Below are 20,310 nucleotides of genomic sequence, written 5' to 3' on the forward strand. Positions count from 1 at the left end.
ACCAAAGGATAAATTAGCAAGTACTTCGCAAGCATAAATTTTACGCTATCACAGATTTTAAGCCGTTAGGACTATGTTATTTGAAGCATAATGGATTTGATTCGGGGTACCTTGAGTTAAGTTAAAATATATTAAAAATAATATAGTAAGTCAGATAAAATGCGGTAGTCATAGAAATCATAGAAGCTTGTGTCTGCCATTTTGCTATGGTATTTTTTTTATATAGTTCCCAGGCGCGTCGGTGAGGGAGTTGCGGTCGTATTCCAAAACGAAAATCTTAATCCAAATCTATGGCTATAATTAGTTTTTCCAGATTATATTGAACCACGTAGCGGCTAGCACACGCTTTGTGACTTGTCACTTTATTAGCAATCGAAAATTCAGCAATTTATGAACTTCTCACGTTGGACGATACGTGGCTCTATGTTAACTTAAGGGCTAATTGATGGGCAACGAAATAAAAATTATTGTAGTTACTTCTCTGATTTATATGCTTAAAACTCGTGAAAATATCAGTACAATTCTTTGGCACAACTGTTTTCGAAATTTTCAAATCCTAACCCTTATTAAGAAACCTTAAAACAACCCAGAACTTCTCAACGTACAAATCAGACCTTTCTCAAAAATCCGCTGGGTGTGCCACCCTAAGGCGGTGGAGACCGGAGAGCGTTTGGGATGTTTTTTATCTTAGTCTATGGTACCCACAGAAATCTGTATTAACCAACAGTAAATTGTGGTTCTACCTTTCTTCATTATATTTATGATTCACTTCAATTTCTATAAATATGGCGCTGTTTCAAAATTATTTTACTATCTATCCCCTACGATTATATTAACAGATGGCGCTACAATAGTCCAACCAGCTATGAGTCGTAAATCGTTTTTGTACCTACATTGTATAAATTTATGGGATATTTTTTAGGGAAATTATCTGCGTTTCATCCGGGTTTTTTTTATTGCCATTGTATACGATGTTGTCCCGGAGTTTTACTTTTTAGTAGAGCCGTTTAGACGATCATACTGGGTACCATGTAAACCTGATATCGAATTTGTTTTAGTTAAAAATTTTGTCATTCCGTTGTTAACATTATTTCACTAATATTAAATTAAGGTCCACGTTAGCCTCGCTACCTTTCAACACTCCCAAATGGTGAGCAAAATACGTTTGAATAAAGTAGTTTCTTGGTACTTTTAGAGCACGGCGCCTAGATTTAAAGCGTATTTTTACTCTTTTCCCCCGCTTTTTTTTAAACAGGAACAATTGTTTTTAGTCATTTATACCCCGGTTACCCCCTCCCCCTTCACGTATAATTTGTCAGTCCTATTGTGCTAAAACATGAGAGTTTAAAGTATACTCGGAAAGAGGGCTTGCATTTCTGGATCTTGTGCCAAAAAGACGGCCGTGGTTGTCTTTTAAAAATAGCCCCGCGGAGAATTTTCAAGCGAGACTGTAAGCTAGCCGAGGGTGCCGGCAACGTAGCCTGTTGTCGCAGGGAAATAAAAGAGTTTTTAACGTAAAGCCGACTTCCTAGATTAGCTATTTCGATTTTAATGCGAAAGAGGTTAACTTTTAGAGTCCGCCGAACCAACGGCGAATGGCGTCTTGCTGCGGCTGAGGATTACGTTCGGGGGATTTCGTCTGTTTCTTATTTTCCCGCTTTCGCGTAGCCAGCTATATTGGCCAAATTGCAGAATATGACTTTTGCGTCGATTTCGTGTTGTGACACTACGAATATAGTTTGATTGCGTATCAAAGGGATAATTTTCTGAAAGTATCGCTAAGTTTGAACTACAGGTAGTTCCTTTAGTTTTGTGCGGGTTGTATGAAATGGCATCAGAAGTGGTGAGTACGACGTATTTATGTATCGTAAACCTATTGATGTATGTAGCTACAGAGTACTTAACGATAATTGGTAACGTCAAATAAATAATTGATTTTAATCTACACTAGCCTAACAAGGTGAACGGTAGTGCAAGGCCTATGCTGTAATTTGTGTACAACTTGATAGCGGATTCTTTGGGGAAATTGACGCTAAATGTTAATGATAATAAGCAGATTTTTATTTAAAAAAATAAGTGCTAAGAGAAGTTTTTTACAAATATTTGGAATGACGCCAGTTATATGAATGATAATAATATAAATGTTTTAAGAAACGGTTGAAGGAAATGCGCCTGAAAATCAATTCAGTCGTAAGGATATGCAACTCTATTTACAAATCATTGGGACTGGCATTTCCGGGTCTGACGCTTGCCTCACCTTCACGCGAGCTCTGGTACTACAAATTACATTCGTACATAAATGATGGCGACAAACCAACATTTTTAAATGTTTTTATTTAAATCAGGTATAGCTTACAATAGGGGCTTGGCATTATGACACCCAACTCTACAGGTCCCGCGTAACCATGGCAACCGAAATCGTAATTGTAATTCTAGCAGTATTATTCCCAATTCAATGATGACACCATAGAAATTCAGCCCACTAATATCGTTTAGATTAAAAACTGTAAACCAACATAGCAGTCATGGCTAAAGCTGCGAAGTGTTATTATTCTATTAACGCTTTTAGTAACCTTCTAAATATATTAAGACAAATATCACTTAATATAAAATGAATTATAATAATATTCATACGAGCCAACATTTTTGCAAACACGGGTAGCAAACAAAGCTACTCAATGTAAATGAATAACGTGTTGGTCACACGCTCTTTTCCGTCTTATCCGTTTTTCTGACCGAGGCTTAATTAGATCCAAATAGTTAAACAATTATCTTTCTTACACATCACTTTTATTACCCAAAACTTCACGATAATGTTAATGTTAAATACCGGTATTAATGAAAATTAACATATTTTTGTAGTTGATATGTTTTTAAGTATTGCTAGTAACTTTTCGTAGAGCGTGCGAGCGAAAATGCTACTTGAGTCAAAAACTGCATTCACTAAAATGTTGGCCAAAATGGTTGCGTCGTGTGAATAGGGGTTTTCTAATGTTTGGGTAATGCCAAACTATAATTATTATTATTAAAATAATTATTCCCTGGTAGAAATGTTTCTTTCATACAGGTGGGGTAAAGATAGTTTCATCTTGGAGGAATAAAACAAGTATACAGGAGTTGCGGAGAGCTGCGAAATCGGTTTCGTCAGTGACCGTGAACTCGTGCGAGACGGAGGGGTTCAAACGCGACTAGCGCCAACTGCATACGGAATTTTGCAACTATTCTCATTTTATAGCATTGTTTTCACGTCGTCTGGTTTGTTTTGAAACATTTCTAAATTCTTTGCGCCTTTTTCCAAAATGACTCGTATTTGTTTCGCGGAATAAAACAAACCAGACGACGCGAAAACAATGCTATAAAATGAGAATAGTTGCAAAATCCCGAATGCAGTTGGCGCTAGTCGCGTTTGAACCCCTCCGAATCGCGCGAGATCACGGTCACTGACAAACCGATTTCGCAGCTCTCCGCAACTCCTGTATACTTGTTTTATTCCTCCAAGGTTTCATCCACTGGTATTTAAAACCATGATACAGTAATCAGAGCCCTCTATTTCTTAATGTTTAGTATGTTATCATCGTACAACGCGACATAACTTGTCCTGGAAATTTGGCTTTTTAATTTCTAGGGTGTAGCCGAACGCTGCCATACGTAAACATGATCTAGCCAATTTGGCGGTTTGAGTAAAATATATTTTGTTTGGATTCATCTACGTCATACATTCAAGATTTCGTGTTTTCGGGTCAATTGAAAGCGGAAGTTTGCTAAAATTAACATTTTCTATTTTTAATAACTTATAAAATAATTAATATTTTAATATGAAATTTTGACAGTGTTGACAACTATACATAATCTAATAAAATATTAAATTTTAATTTTTGGGTGCAGGTAGACTTTAATTATATAAAAAAAATTAAATTATAAATGAAAAAGGGGTAAATAGATACATTTTTTACAATATGGCGAATGAGTTTGGTAGACCCCAAACATTGTTAGTCCACGGCCCTCAAAGTTAACGGTCCGCCCCTGCCTTTGATGATCAAAAATTGATAATAAACCTTGGTTCTACCGATTTATATTTTAATTGTTATCAACTTAAATAATGTTGAATCGAAACCTTACCTTTATTTTGAAAGACTCTAGGCGCCTGCGTTAATTAAAAGTCGGCAATTTTTAATCGGTTGAAGAAGCAAAAATCTGGCCAATACAGCCGCGTTCACACTAGACACTTTGGAACCGTTTTAAACCAGTTTCGAAAGATCAAATAGTAAAATTTTGCTGTCGAGTGTTTTTATCGTATGGCTAATAGTATAGTTTAAAAACGGTTCCAAAGTGTCTAGTGTGAACGCGACGTAAGTCGTTATATTTCTTGAGTCGACAAAAGCGCGGTGTCATTTCAAATACCCTATTGTAGGGTTAATAATGTGAAAGTATGAAAATTCCCAAATTTGTAAATTTAAGCTCGGTTAGTGGTGCGCTGCAGAAATCTGAAATAAGAGGTTAAGCCACTGGGCGGCGTTAGGGCAAGGCAAGCGAGGCGACTGCCAAGGGCCCCGCGCTTCACAGTGCTTTCCGGGGGCCCCTCTTTCAGTGTAAAACTATTTTTGGGCCCCTATTTCATATCTTGTAACGCCGGGCCTATAAGCCAGCACCAAGAAACGTGTAGGGGGAACTTCTAGAAGGTGCAGGCTACAATCCTACAAGTTCCGCCTACACCTCTGGTAATGTGTTCCGTTCGTCAGCGCAAGTGGTAATATCGATCTCGAGTTGGCAACAATTAAACCTTTTACCATTTTTTTTGTATTCGTTCAAAAGTCTGCATTAATTATATTTCCTTAAATAATGGAGAACTTAAGTTCCAAGTTTCTTTAGGTACGTAGCTCATCCGATTGTTTTATTTAAAACAGGGCAGATAAAGGTAGAAAAACGCCGACCTACGAAATGATGCGTTTTCTAATCAGCTAGCAGATGACTGCAATATGTTTTGGCTTTTATTTCTCGCCCATATGAGGAGATTGGTTTTATACAGGGTAGAATTTCTAGTTTCGAAATTTTCGTATTTAAAATGTTAAATTTTTGAGCCCCCTAAGATGTCCACTCAAATGTCTCGTGTGTTTTTTAGTCATTAATGTAGCAACTTGATGGACGCCCATGCTAAATAGACAAATTTAATTTTGTTCACCCTGTATATATTTTGGTGGAGAAGTTTATTCTTTATTAAGCTCAAAGTCCCTAAGTTAAGATTTTAGTTGTTTGAGCGATAGGCGATGGGTACATGACCTGGAATCACTTATTCACGCTTTATTAAAATTAAGAGATTTACTTTTTCACAACATTTTAGGCAAATGTTGTTTAACATTAAAACTTAGATTAAAAGCTATTTTTCAGTGTCTGAAAATCGTAAATCAAAGTTTCCTTTCTGGATTATATACGCCATCAAACAGATTCAAACTGTTTTCAATTTAGAAAACTTTTATTACAATTTTTGAAACCTACGCTAGAGGTCGGGGATGGTTTAACTTTATTCAATAGATAAAGCTCTCAAAATTATTCGTAAAATGTTTTGATCAAGTAATTTATATTTCTGTATTATCCGATTAATTGTTTGATAAATTTGTAAAATTAATCGGAAAAACGACGTTTTTTTTTTCGATAAAAAGCTCAAATTTTCCGAATAATACATGTTTTTTAATCATTTTCCGAAACATTAACCGGTAAATTTCTTTGTTTACATTTTTTCCCCGAAAAAATCAATTTAAACATGGCTAATGATTAACCGTCCCAGACCTCTAACCTACGCTGTGTGGGCCCCAGACCTCTAACCTACGCTCTGTGGTTGCTCAAATGTGAAGTCTTAATTTAGCTCGATTTATTAAACGAAATGTTTGAAGATACAAAGAAGTTGCCTTTTTCAAAAGGCTCTAGTTTTAAAAAATTTCATATTTGACCATATTATTCATAGTTCGTTATTAAAGTTTATATTTGATCGGTTGACCTACACTAGCGTGAGTGGTCGATTTGAGGCTGAAATGAGCCACTACTCAGGAGCGGCGCTAAAGGTTTTCATAGGGGGGCTAATTATTTTTTGGCCCTTACAACTCTAGTGGCCCCTTATATTTTTGTGGCTTGCCCTCCCAAATGTCTCTTATAACGTATACATATTTCAAAATTTTAAAATTTAACTAAAGTATAAATTGCACTCTTCTCTCTTTTTTTACTAAATTCGTCGGGAACCAACAAAGGATTATCCCTCAACCTATTAGATAAATTGATTTTGAAAGATTTTTTCCAGAAAAATGTTTCTTGGCAATAAATTTTTTTCTAGAGAATTATAAATATGTGGCCCTTCTAATATGAATGTGGTCCCTCGCAGAAATGCAGGGGGGATAAAACCCACTTCAGCCCACCCTTAGCGCCGCTACTGCCACTACTGTGCGAAGTATAATGCGATAATTTATATCGGCAAGTGCTCTTGTAGAGGTTAACGATAATAGTTAGTGTAGGGAGCTGTTGGCTCGCGTGGCATGAAGTGCTAGCCACCACCCTCCTACGCATTGTAAACCGGCCACCTGAAATTATGGCTTTAAAAGTCTCTTGATGACTTAGCCTAAGGTGGTGCCTTGGGTATTAGCCTAGCTGATTATTATTTATTTGAAAAGTCGGTTATTTTGAAAATAGCGCAAAATGGTCAGGGAAAAGCTTGGTATTTTGAAAATAGCGCAAAATGGTCAGGGAAAAGCTTGGTATTTTGAAAATAGCGCAAAATGGTCAGGGAAAAGCTTGGTATTTTGAAAATAGCGCAAAATGGTCAGGGAAAAGCCTGGTATTTTGAAAATAGCGCAAAATGGTCAGGGAAAAGCCTGGTATTTTGAAAATAGCGCAAAATGGTCAGGGAAAAGCCTGGTATTTTGAAAATAGCGCAAAATGGTCAGGGAAAAGCCTGGTATTTTGAAAATAGCGCAAAATGGTCAGGGAAAAGCCTGGTATTTTGAAAATAGCGCAAAATGGTCAGGGAAAAGCCTGGTATTTTGAAAATAGCGCTAAATGGCCAGGGAAAAGCCTGGTATTTTGAAAATAGCGCTAAATGGTCAGGGAAAAGCCTGGTATTTTGAAAATAGCGCAAAATGGTCAGGGAAAAGCCTGGTATTTTGAAAATAGCGCAAAATGGTCAGGGACAAGCCTTGTATTTTGAAAATAGCGCAAAATGGTCAGGGACAAGCCCGGTAATTTGAAAATAGCCCAAAACGTTCAGAATTTCAAACTACCCCAAAACGTCAATGGTTGGGAAATTTTAAGAATTGGTAAAAGTCGGGGAAAGACGTCATTTAAAATTGCCTTAAAATGCATGTGATTTAGTTGCAATTTTACAATAGTTATCTGATATGGAATTTGGTTATTATAGTTTTAAAAACATTCAAGTCATTTTTATACGTTGTAATTACAATTTTGCTAAAGTAAATTCATTTACTACTTATAAAAGTAAAATGTAAGGTGTTTTATTTGTTTTAATTGCCAACGGAATCTTCCATAGATCGCGATGGAGGCTAATATTATTTTCAAACTGATGCAATAGCTTTCCAACTTCTAGATAATTTGTAGCCGCCTACAGCTTCTAATTGCTCTTCTATATCTTATTAGCATTGCTTCAATAGTTTTGGCGTGTTACTTTATGCCTGGCGTATTTTGAAGGAACTCCGTGTTTTGAAAATAGGTCGTAGCAATTGGCCTTTTTTAAATTAACATTGGTCTTGTTTGATGTTGCTGCTGCGACGTATCGATGACGCATTTCTACGAAAAGGCCTGGACACAAGACGGGGCACCCTGTTTTTAAGTATAAACTGAACTGAACTTATACGTATTTTGTGACGAATGAGCTACATAAAACAAGTTCAGCAAAACCTGGAAAAGTCGGGGAATTCGAAAATATTTCCGAAAAGTCGGGGAATTTCAAAATGTTTTCAAAATTTGTCTGGGACAAGTCGGGGAATTTCAAAATGTTTTCAAAATTTGTCAGGGACAAGTCGAGGAATTTCAAAATGTTTTCAAAATTTGTCAGGGACAAGTCGAGGAATTTCAAAATGTTTTCAAAATTTGTCAGGGACAAGTCGGGGAATTTCAAAATGTTTTCAAAATTTGTCAGGGACAAGTCGGGGAATTTCAAAATGTTTTCAAAATTTGTCAGGGACAAGTCGGGGAATTTCAAAATGTTTTCAAAATTTGTCAGGGACAAGTCGGGGAATTTCAAAATGTTTTCAAAATTTGTCAGGGACAAGTCGGGGAATTTCAAAATGTTTTCAAAATTTGTCAGGGACAAGTCGGGGAATTTCAAAATGTTTTCAAAATTTGTCAGGGACAAGTCGGGGAATTTCAAAATGTTTTCAAAATTTGTCAGGGACAAGTCGGGGAATTTCAAAATGTTTTCAAAATTTGTCAGGGACAAGTCGGGGAATTTCAAAATGTTTTCAAAATTTGTCAGGGACAAGTCGGGGAATTTCAAAATGTTTTCAAAATTTGTCAGGGACAAGTCGGGGAATTTCAAAATGTTTTCAAAATTTGTCAGGGACAAGTCGGGGAATTTCAAAATGTTTTCAAAATTTGTCAGGGACAAGTCGGGGAATTTCAAAATGTTTTCAAAATTTGTCAGGGACAAGTCGGGGAATTTCAAAATGTTTTCAAAATTTGTCAGGGACAAGTCGGGGAATTTCAAAATGTTTTCAAAATTTGTCAGGGACAAGTCGGGGAGTTTCAAAATGTTTTCAAAATTTGTCAGGGACAAGTCGGGGAATTTCAAAATGTTTTCAAAATTTGTCAGGGACAAGTCGGGGAATTTTGAAATTTTTCCAAAATTTGTCAGGGACAAGTCGGGGAATTTTGAAATTTTTCCAAAATTTGTCAGGGACAAGTCGGGGAATTTTGAAATTTTTCCAAAAGGTCAGGGAATCTTTTCTTGAAAATGGTCCAATAAAGTAAGGGAATTTGAAAATGACCCAAAAAAGTAAGGGAATTTGAAAATGACCCAAAAAAGTAAGGGAATTTGAAAATGACCCAAAAAAATAGGGCAAATAAATTTATGATAGATGTACGTAATAAATATTTTGCAAGATTTTATCCCAAACCATGCATTTAATGGTCAGGGAAAATTCGGAAATGTTATTCCGGAAATTTTGTACGAACCCTGATCCGGTAACCAGGACCTGCAAGTTACTGTTTATATAGTGCTTGTTGAAATAATGTTTCTTTTCAATCGAATAGCACGTGCTTATTGAGTGAATTGTTTTGTTTTGTAGTCTTCCACGCCGAGCTCCGAGTACTCTCCGTCCTCTTCGCCTTTGGCCGCCAACGCCCCGAAATTCGGCACTCCAGTCCCCAACCGGATATTCGTCGGAGGTATCGCGCCCAACGTAAGTCCGTCGCTTTCTCCCGATTCTCTTCCCTTCTTATTATAAGCTTCTCTGTCGGGTAATTTAAGAAAATTGGGTCGTATCCAAATCTGTTGGAAACCATTCTCTTACTCAATTAAAGAACAGCTTATTGCGGATTACGGAGCTGCCGCGTTTAAAACTGTAACAGGAACAGTAACAGTAACAGTACCATTCCATTTGGGAATTTTTCATTCCCAACCATTCCCGAAATTCCCACTCCCGATTAAAAGAATCGCGACCAAAGGGAAAATCCAATCCCTACCACTCCCTAACTAGGGTTGGACTTATGGATGTTTATTTTTAGTTGTCAGTCTGACTAGTGACCCTCCTAACTTAATTTATTTTAGTTGTCCGCAAATTGGAAAAGTAAAAAATTTAAACCTCAATTACTATTTCAGGGTTTTTATATTAGACTAATCATGGAATTAAAATTTAATTTTGTTTTCGTCAATTTTGATAAATTTTTTCTAGTTTTTGCATTTTCAAAAAATTTCCAAGGGGGTAGGGGGGGGGGGCACCATTAGAATTTTTCTAAATTCCATGTTTTTTTTAGGTAAGGAATTTTCCATTTTGTGGTGTCAAAAACATTTTTAGTTGCCATGACAAAACTAATGCCCGTTGAAACTTCTCCTTTTGGAAATTTTCATGATTCATTAAGGCCTACTTAACCCCCGAGTTTGAACAAAATCGGTGTGTTACACCTCGGGTAGTCTCCTTGTAAGTCATTATCCCGAAGTATGAACAAATAACTACATTATCCGTTGAAAAAACGTCTACACCAGCGATTTGGGAAATTAGCCCCTTTCAACCGTGACTTTGAATCGTTAAATCTATATAATTAGCTCTTTCTAACAGACGAACATCCAGCAGCGTTTGTCGCTAGGTGGCTCTAGGGTTTAACTTCTTTAACATTCCACCCTTCCATCCCTCGACCGCTGGTTCTAGCGGAATAGGTGTACTGGGTAAAATTTATTTCGGGAAACATTTCAACGCCATCAAACGGTAGAAACCTTTAAAAATAGTTACGTGGTTATACAATTTATTTAAAGTTTACCGTTAAAAACAAGATTCATTCAACAAATCAATACTTAAAATATTTATACTTTTTTAATAAAAAAAAATATTAATTTGTTAAACTTAATTTAGCAACGACTCGGACGTTAGTATTATTATTATTGTGATAGTGATGTTAAGTCTGACTAGAAAATTGTAAAAATGAAAGACTTAGACAAGAACACGTTTTTAAGCAGCCTCTTTGTTTTGACCAATGACCACGGCTAACCACGATCGTGGAAGCGCCATATAGAAGTTGGCAGTGGTATGACGAATTTCCGGGAACATTTTAACAAGTTAGCTAAGACTAAAACTATTTTTATGCTATCGCCTATTGGATTTCGAGATATCTCCGTAATTATATTAATGGTTTTTGTTAGGTCTAGGGTTGGCAAAAAACCGTCTTTTTTATAAATTTAAAAATCCATAATGGTTAAAACCAGATGTAACCAGTGGCTTAATCCGGTTAAAACCATTTAAAAAATGTTCAAATTGCTTATATCTAGCTCTCATTTCTTACGACAACCCTGGTTAGGTCCATAAATGTCTCAGCATAAAAAGCTAAGCTAGCACCAGACCAGTGCTTCCCTGAAATAAGTGATTCGTAGCCTGCTCGTGAGTGTAGCCTATTTTCGTTGCCGTGCTAACGAGGTTATGTCGGCCATGACATAAAGACGCTCATGGTGGTCACGAGATTTTGTTTAAGAGGATCATGCGGTATTTTGACTCGTGACCAGTGACGTAGAATAATGTCATGGCGGCTGTTAAAGTCGGGGCTTAGCTACGATGTGAACCTACGATCAACTTGAAGTAGTGAAATAGAAAATGTTATTCCGTGTCTAATGTACCTTATTGCATTGTATCAAGAATCCATTTATGTACCATAAGAATATAGGAGCATAGCTTTAGCCTCTGGTATCGTCCTCGCAAACTTGGTAACGAAAGTTCATCTGCAATTTTCACACCACGTACACAGCGTTAGAATCTGGCGTTTTAATTTTTTTTTTTCATTTCGTTAAAATGGCGGAAAAAGCAAATATCTGCCGAAATGGGTTTAAATCGGATTTATTCTCTTCCTTGGCGTTAATTGGTGTAAATAATTTTATTAACGACAATGGGTTGAAAGATCTTAATACTAGTTTGTTATTAAATAATAATTCCGAAGGTAGTTTTTCTCTAATAAATAGTATTTGCTTCAATAATGGCTTTTCATTTCGTTTTCTTTTTAACATTTCTACGCGTAGTTCTTTTTTTGGTCAGCTCCATTTTCAATTACTAAATAAATAATATGTCAAAGTCGTGTAGTAGCGCGGGTTTATCATAGATGGCAGGAGTGAGTTACTCGAAATATCGAAGCAGACGAACTTTCGTTACAAAGTTTGCGAGGACGGGTATTGAATCGCGGTCCTCCCATATTCTTGTGGTACCTAAATGGATTACTTAGATACTTAGAAAGCTTAGTGGACCATCTGAACTAATAACTTTCAGACGAAAATAAAATGTTTCTAATTCCTACCCATAACAACCCCGAATAGGCTTATGGGTTGGTGTTTAGCATTAGCGATAGTTTTACCAACACTGATATAGGCCTTGATGTTAGATGTGCTCCCTACAATAACTATTAAGCAAACTCGGTTGTAGAGATCTGGTTTGAAGTGTAGGTGATTTTTGACTTAGGCTCAGCGAATGAATGAACGAAATTCCCTCTAAACAAGTAAATAAATATTGAAAACTTATGTTTTTCCGTAATTTCCCCAAATTATCCTTCATTTTCGTATGATTTGCCTATAAAATCCTATAAATGGACTACAAATTTAGTGTTTTCACTCAGCTTAGGTCAGCGGTAGACTCCGAATTAATTTCCTTGAATAGAAATGAAAGAATGATCTTGGTTGCGGCCTTTTTGTCTTCCAGACCACCGAAGCCGAGCTGCACTCGCTCTTCTCCAACTACGGGAACGTCAAAGCCACCAAAATTATTTCCGACAGAGCCGGAGTCTCGAAAGGGTAGGAGATCATTTTTTTCTACGAACCTTGGTAGGATCGAGAGGGGGGACATTTTTTTCTCTTCAAATGTTAAAGGTCAACGAATTTACAGCCTTCAAAGATTTCGTTAAATGAGGTGTTTAATATTAAATAAGTGATCTGGAAAAATGATAAAAATCATGTGCAATGGAAGTTACCTAAAGCAATACGCTGTTCCTTCACCTTAAAACACGCGTAAAATGATAAAAAAATATTGCCAATAAATATCCTTCATTGATAGTGCTCCTTGCAGGCCTGACAAATTTGTTGTCAATGTCCAATGGATTACCACAACTGCCGAAGTAATTAAAAAAATAAGTTGCTAAAATGATGTGAAACCAGCATTGGCGGACTAACTAGGCCTACCATAGTACCACCTGAACCCTTGGGCGAGACCCGTGTTAGGGCCCCTCTGAGCTTCCATTAGCCCCTTTTGGCAATGCTCCCTGGGCCCTTAGGCTTAATCCTACTCAGCCCCTAGTTGGAATAGGCCAAGCGAGTGGTGCAGTAAAAATGTTTTAGCTAAAACATCCTTAAGAATTAAATTTATAATTAAGTATAAGCTGAAGTAAATAAAAGTGAAGTATGAAGTTAGATATGGTCCAATTGTATTTTTATCAACGGACCTTGGAAAAGGTCCTAGACACATTGTATAAAAATTTCCAGGGAAAATTCGGAATTTGTATTTGAAAATATTGTAGCGAGCCTGGTGATATTGGTTTTTTTCCGTTTCAGGTATGGATTCGTTACATTCGAAACGGAGGAGGAAGCGAAAAGGATGCAAAAAGAGGTAGATGCTAGTCTTCAGGGAAGGGGCCGTTTTAATTCTGTTTCTGCGAGTGGATTTAACGGAATGCGAGTCGGATGAAAAAACCCGGGGAGCATTCTCCGGATGTTTGGGATCTAGCCAACTTCAGCCGGATATAAAACTTAGAATGGCTTTGTCCAATCCCAACGGTGAAATGTTAGCGCTACCTTAACCCGCGTAGCTTTGCAGATATCATTCGCTTATTAGAAAATCTATTGTAGCTTAAGTGGTTATAATTAATTTTTGAAAAGGCTCGTGAAAGACAATGAAACGAAAGCTTCATGTTTAAAAAGTGTGTTAAAAACTTGTCTTAGCTTTTGTGACATGGCTGCTTTTGAGCTAAGCCTAGTTTTTCAATAAATTAAATATGGGAAAATTTCTTGAAGAGAGCTGGTAGCACTTCTAACTCAATTTTATACGCGTAATTAAACGGTGCTAGTTCTTTGCCGTTTTCTCTTCCAAATTCCAGCCAAATGGCTGATATGCGCCTTTCAATAAAGGGCGATAGCGGTGTTTTTCTAAAATTACCTTGCAGTGTTACCATAAGAACACTATTTTCTAGGTCAGTGGAAAATATGGTAAAAAACTCTTAGAGTAGTAATATTATACTTTTATTTGCCATAATACTTCAAAACAAAATGTAATATTTCCCATACTATTTACCAACTGCATAAATTCAAAACCAATTTCACCATACTTCACAAATTGGCCCTTTTAGTTAACCAAGTCGCTTTCAGAAAACGCAAAGCGTCTGCTAGCAGACGAAACTGCAGTACTTAATGAGTTTCAGGGGATAGCCATTAGGCGGTTTAAAAAATCAACAACGCTCCTAGTGGCTAAAACATGAATTTCATTGCTCCACCGTCGAACCTCCTACTTTATACTCCCTTAAGGATTTGTGGCCCCCTTTCTGTTGGCAGCAAACAAGTGTTCCAAAAATACTACTATTTTCGAATATGGTGCTTACCACTGGTAAATAACCGTAAATATTAGTTTTGGTGTATAATAATATGTGAAATTGAAATTATATAACAAACTAAGGGCCTGTTGCTAAAGCCCTAGCCAAAGTGCTAGCCCATAGAATTTAACATGTGCGATTCTAACAAAGCAGACTTTTTCAACGGGCCCTAAATCTATCAACTTAAAAGTTTTGAAACTTAATTTACATTGCACTGTTTTTGAAAACTCCAGTTCTAAATATGTCTCCATAAATGTAGATTTAAATTTTTAATATTGTAAATATTGTGACGTCCAGTGCGTGTGCTGTTCCCCCTCCCCCAAATGTTTTCCGCTCAAATGGCTTCCCCTTAGGTTACTGTTGGGGGAGTGGGATCACGCAGTATGATATCAAAAGGCCCGGCCGGTAGAGCTGCGATAATAAATTTACGAAATTACTATTTTCCTTCTTGGTAGTTGATACTCTTTATATTAAAAGTAGTATTAACGTCCATATTTCTTTTGGATTAAAGTAATTTAAAAATTTCTGCCCTTAGGTTTCGCGGAAGCAGACCCGTAGCCAGAAAAATTTCGTTAAGGGGGCAGTAGCTTTTTGTGAGGGGGCACATATTTTCCGTTACCTAATTTCTAAAATTAACATAAGTGGTGAAATGTTTTTGGTCTTCAACAAAAAATCCTTGCTTTCTGAAGCAGACCGTTCTACAACTTGTATTTTATTAAGAAATAGTTACCTATAAATAACGATCTAAACCTTAGACAAAGACAAGTGGTCGAAAAGGAAAATTTCTACGAATAGAAGTTTAAAAAACTAATAAAGATGAAGGGTTAGAGAATATTCTTTGAGGGGGAATGGATTAAATTGAGGGGGCAGGTGGGGCCAATAAAATTTTCATTTGATGGGGCAACATTTATTTTTGAGGGGGCATTGCCCCCTAATGCCCCCCCCCCCGTGGCTACGGGCCTGCGCGGAAGCTTGGAGGCTTAAAACAAATCGTAGCGCTTGTTAACTGAAAATATTTAAATTTAGTGGATATTCCCTTTAACCTCAGAAAGAATAATTTCGTGTTTTGTCGATAGGCTGATAACATATCGCTGAAAGACAGAAAGCTCAACATTGCTCCAGCCATTAAGAAACAGCCTTTTGCCAGGGTATACGGTGAAATAAGTCCTCTCAGTGGTAAGACGACGTAGCACCCCGAATTGAACTTCCTAATGAAGCCTAATATTGGATTTCTATTATGTCAATTCTAACGAGTAGAAGCCGGACCAGGAACTCCAAACGGGACCATTCTTTACCACAACGGAGTTCCCTACACGTACCACAACGGAATGGCTTTCTTCACTAACACGTCCGACGGCCTTTACCAGTACCACAGTCCTCAGGTATAGTTAACTCGCGGGGTTGCCACAGTACCTCAAAAGTCAGGGAATCTGGTAATCGATCTGGAAGTTTAATTTTGGTTGCAAATGAAGAAATTTTCAACTAAAGCTGTAACGTTTTGGCTTACAAATGTTAGGGAAAACCTGGGGAAGTCGGGTAATTGTATTATAAACTGTGGCAACACTGAACTATGCTGGACACTTAATTACGACGTATTTAAATATGGCTTATGTTTCTGTAGGCTTCTTCTTATCCGTTGGTGTACCCGCAGGCCGTTTATGTTCCTCATCAGGCGTACTCGTATCAGACTCCTTCTGTGAGTATTTTTTCACGACGGAAGGTTGAAATTTCTAAAAGTTGCTTTAAGGGAATATAACCTCAACGCATTCTTTATGAAATACCTCTAACAATTTGAGCAAGAATTTATTAACTAGAACCAGAAATGTTGGGGTTCCACGCCAAATACCTGCGGTTCTATTCCCTTAAAAGGGAATATAGCCCCTGACACGGTTTTGAGGAAGACTCCCAATAATTGGACTGATTACCTCCGCAACCAACCTAAAGTTATAGGAGAGAGCGGCCAATATTTAGAACACTTTTGGGGGCACAGAGGTTATATTTCCTTTTAAGATGACTTCTCTGGCGTAAATGAGCGGAAGGGCACGACTTTATGGCCATCGCAGGCGGGAGTGTGCAAGCAGTGGCAACAAAGCAGAGATCGTGTATTACTGCTATCGCTGTAAGAAGCCATAAGTTTCAGTTAAGTTTATAAGAGTGGCAATTGGAAGATTGTGACTGATAGCTATGTGTAGATTAACGTAGAATTGACGCCATATCCAAAAAATTATAAACGCCGCTTGTGATCGATTACGCAGTCTAAATCAAATGAACGAGCCGGTCCTTCGCTTCGGCACGACTATTTGCAGGCGCTCACTATGATAACGAGGTAAAGACTTGCCGTGAAGTCCACCAAAAATGTATGGCCATTCTGCAACGGGCACGCGGTAAACATTTACCAAGGGGAAGATAGGAATCTAACACACTGATATGAAAGAAGCTATGATAAAGCTAACTGAGATTGGTAGATTATGCTTAAATCGTAGACACCCTTTATAGTTTTTTTTATGGAACACTGAATCGGGACTGAAGGACAATTTCCTAATTCTATCAATACTACACAGTCAGCCTCAACCCTTGGGGACTCTTATTAGTTACTTTGTCGTTAACAAACTATGGTTGTGTTAATCCTGCGTTAAAAGGTGGAGCTACTACGAGTCTTTAGTAAATTAGACTTATATTTTTAAAGTCACCATTTCGTGAAAATTGCGTGGAGTCAACCCGTTTGAAAATTTCTTCCGCCCGTTTATTTTGCGGAGTACAGGCTACCGCGCTGAACGGAGCTGGTCCGTTCCCCGCCGGAATGACTGAGCCTTTCATGGTTGTCCCACCTCATCTGTCGTACGTCGTTACGGACCGAAATTTCTGACTACTGGAGTAGAAACTTTTTCTAAACCGTGATCCAACAACGATTCCAAGAAGGTTTGGTTTTCAAATTAAACCTTCACGTCCTCTTGGGTTTGCTCAATAATTGTTGCTCGATGCTATTTTGAATAACCGGGGAGTGGAGTTCATAGACCGTTTTAGCAACCCCGAAAACTTGAACGCAAAAGTCCAAGTCAAATTCAGTTTTCATAAGGGATATAAACTTTTGAAAGCAAATTAGCAAAAAGCCCTTTCAATGTTTTCTTTATAACTTGGTCGTTCCAACGAGTATTTCCAAAAAGAAATAAACTTCTAGACGTTTGCGTTCGGAAAACTTTCTTGTTTGCTAAAACTTACTATTTTAACAATCCACTCAAACCGCTTATCTGTTTACGAATCTTGGCATGCGTTCGTTTTGAAAAACTTACTTACATCGGAGCAAAGAACAGTTTATGCTAACATTGGTTGAAACCTGGTCAAACGGTTTGGTGAGAGATTCCTGAATGTTAATGGATGTGTGTCGCCATTGGCTTGTCATTTAAAGGACCACAAAATTGGCTAGGGGAAAACTACCGTGACCCTGAAGTTAGTTAATTTGACGTTGTACTGAACAGACGGATTTTCTTTTGAAGGAGAACATTCTGCTTAGTGGTTTCCCCACGCCACTTTTTGTTGCCCTCTTAATTAGTTCGATATCAGTCGTCACAAAACGCTTTTGCTTTCAGAGTCCCGCCGCCGCCATCCCAACCCACTACCTGTACGCGACTCCAGTGCCCGCATCGGCTTTATCACCATCAACGTCTTCGTCCCCATCTCCCAATTCCTCTCCGAAGCCGGGGACGTCATCCTGCACCAGTAGCGTCACTACCAGTCTCAACGACGCCAACTGCGAAGGTATCGGAGGGTCGTCGGTCACTTGCGTCAGCCCTATCGGCGGTCACGGAGAATTTTACACGCTCTACAACGGCGGACCTTTGACCTCCATACAGCATGGCAACGTAGCTACTATATCTATGGTTCCGAGTTTCGGATTAGCGTTGGCTGGCTCTCTTCCCTCGGACAGATCTGTCGGACCATTGACTCCCACCTCACCGGACCTGAATATTGACGGCGAATCAGGCAGAAACATGGAGGTAAGTAGTGCTAAGACCATTAATTCATTCATATACAACTATGACGCTCGGTCGATTAAAACTTGGCCAATTAGAAAATATTTTTGGGTTTGTACTTTTTTGGCCGAGCCCTTGCTGCTGTCGGCGGAGATAGCATTACGAAAACTAATTTGTTGAGACTGGAGTAGAATGGTAATTCAGGTCAGAGCTAGGTTTAAGTTCGTTTGAGGTGTTGTTGTGTATGAATAAATTAATCTTAAGACTTCCAAGATATGAGATTTGCAAAGAGTAACGAGTTTTTGGTTATTAAAGGCTATGACAAGAAGCCCTTACAACGCGTCCGGTAACACCGTCGTTTATGGTCCGTATGATAGTCAGCTTTACAACGCTTCATCTTCCCACAATTACACATCGGGAAGCCACAATGGCAACACTAGCTACAAGAAGGAAAGCGCCGAAGCCGGCTTCAACAACAACGAGCACGGTAACAACAACCAAAACTACTTTCACCACGAAAGAAATCCATCCTACAACGGCGGTATCTCCGGAGGGTACAAGCCATCGGGAAACAACAGCTACGGCGGAGGAAGCAATAAACACCATTCCGGTGGTAATAAGAGGAACAGCGGAGTCAATTGCTCATTAGGAAGCGGTAAGAGCCCGCTCAAAAACTACAACAGCCCTATTAGGAGCTACAACAGCCATCGCCACGGTCATCCGTCTACTCCAAAGTCTTCCAACGGCTCTGGCAATTCCGGATATTCCAGGCCACGAGATCACAATATTGGAGCTGGATCTAACAACAACAACGGGGGATATTTTGGGAACAACGGAAACGATGTCGTCTCGTCTCGCACATTCAAGCACCTGCACGGTCAGCAACCCCATTTGGTGGCCAAGTCTGTCAACGGCGTGACTGTTATGGCCTACCCAGCGCCCATGATGGTGACGGCAGCTCCTCTATCTCAGAGCAACCTGGCTACTACCATGATGAATGTATCGGCTAAGGATCATAAGCTAGTTCAGGGCGACCATTTCCCGAACGCCGAAGCCATGATTAGAGGTCATTCCTCCATGCCATCTCCTATGACCCCACCGCATACCCCTTTGGCCCTAACGGGAAGCGACAATACTTCAAACCACGGCAAGAACGGTTCAGAACCGATACTCGCCATTAAGAAACTCTCTCTGTAAATTAGTGAAGGAAAACTTTGAAATATGCTCAATATAACTTAAGATAGTGTAATAACGATGTTTTTTGTAACCATTTTCCCCTTATACGGTATTCACATGTATAAAATTTATTTTAACCTAGTTAATACTCTCATCAGATAGGTTTTGTTTATCTATATATCGGGAACCTTTTTCTTTTTGTGCCATTTTACCATTTCTACCTAAACTATTCTCGTAGTGTGTAAGATGTAAAATATTATAGTTGTCTGTAGCCCTTTTCTAGCTTTTCCGTATTATTCGTTCTTGGGCTTTGTTACTGGTAATTTAAGTGTTATATAACTGCAGTGTTATTTTTTCCCATCCCTGTTATCGTTATGACCTTAAATGTATGGTGCTTTAAATTAAATATTGCACTACATTATTTCGAATTTTTCTTAATATATTTTCACTGTTTTTTTTTTGTTTCTTAAACATAAATGTCAGAAAAATTATCTCATCCGGTCCTTGTTTAATTTAAATGTGCGAAGACCAAAATTTACTTTTTTTAAATATAACATTTTATAATGAGAAGTTCTTTTTTGTATTTTAAAGGATTATCGGAGGGATTTTTAAGCAGTCCCATTTATAAATTAATTAAAATTGTGGCATATTATTATTTAAAAAACATGTAAGCCATAATGATCCCCTTACACTTATCATTTCTTACTTTTTTCAATGAGTATTTTTGTCTTAGTTTACGTATAATTGTTTTCTATAAAATAAAGGTATCATACTTTAAAAATGTTGTTTTAAAAGGAGTATATTCTAAATTAGAAAATTGTCCGCTAACACTCGCTACAGCAAGCACCATCTACCCTAGCTTCTGATAAATCTGGTGTCAGGAATATGAAATTAGGTTAAC

At 37.9% G+C, this 20,310-nt stretch overlaps 1 protein-coding gene across 2 annotated transcripts; it reads left to right on the plus strand.

The window, feature by feature from the left end:
* The first annotated feature begins 983 nt into the window (after positions 1-983).
* On the plus strand, positions 984-20,063 carry LOC149933537 (uncharacterized). Of its 2 annotated transcripts, none has more exons than XM_090155749.1 (9): positions 984-1,150; positions 9,285-9,398; positions 12,387-12,478; positions 13,232-13,286; positions 15,339-15,438; positions 15,520-15,644; positions 15,884-15,958; positions 17,850-18,257; positions 18,549-20,063. In XM_090155749.1, the coding sequence occupies exons 1-9, from the start codon at positions 1,148-1,150 to the stop codon at positions 19,428-19,430; spliced, it is 1,854 nt and encodes a 617-aa protein (XP_090011875.1). In that variant the 5' UTR covers positions 984-1,147; the 3' UTR covers positions 19,431-20,063. The 2 variants fall into 2 exon arrangements, with proteins under 2 accessions (XP_090011875.1, XP_090011874.1); XM_090155748.1 differs by lacking the exon at positions 984-1,150 and adding an exon at positions 1,352-1,843.
* The last annotated feature ends 247 nt before the right edge of the window (positions 20,064-20,310 follow it).

Source organism: Leiobunum rupestre, chromosome 8, assembly GCF_980474605.1.
Source record: "Leiobunum rupestre chromosome 8, qqLeiRupe1.1.hap1, whole genome shotgun sequence".
Lineage (NCBI taxonomy): Eukaryota > Metazoa > Arthropoda > Arachnida > Opiliones > Sclerosomatidae > Leiobunum > Leiobunum rupestre.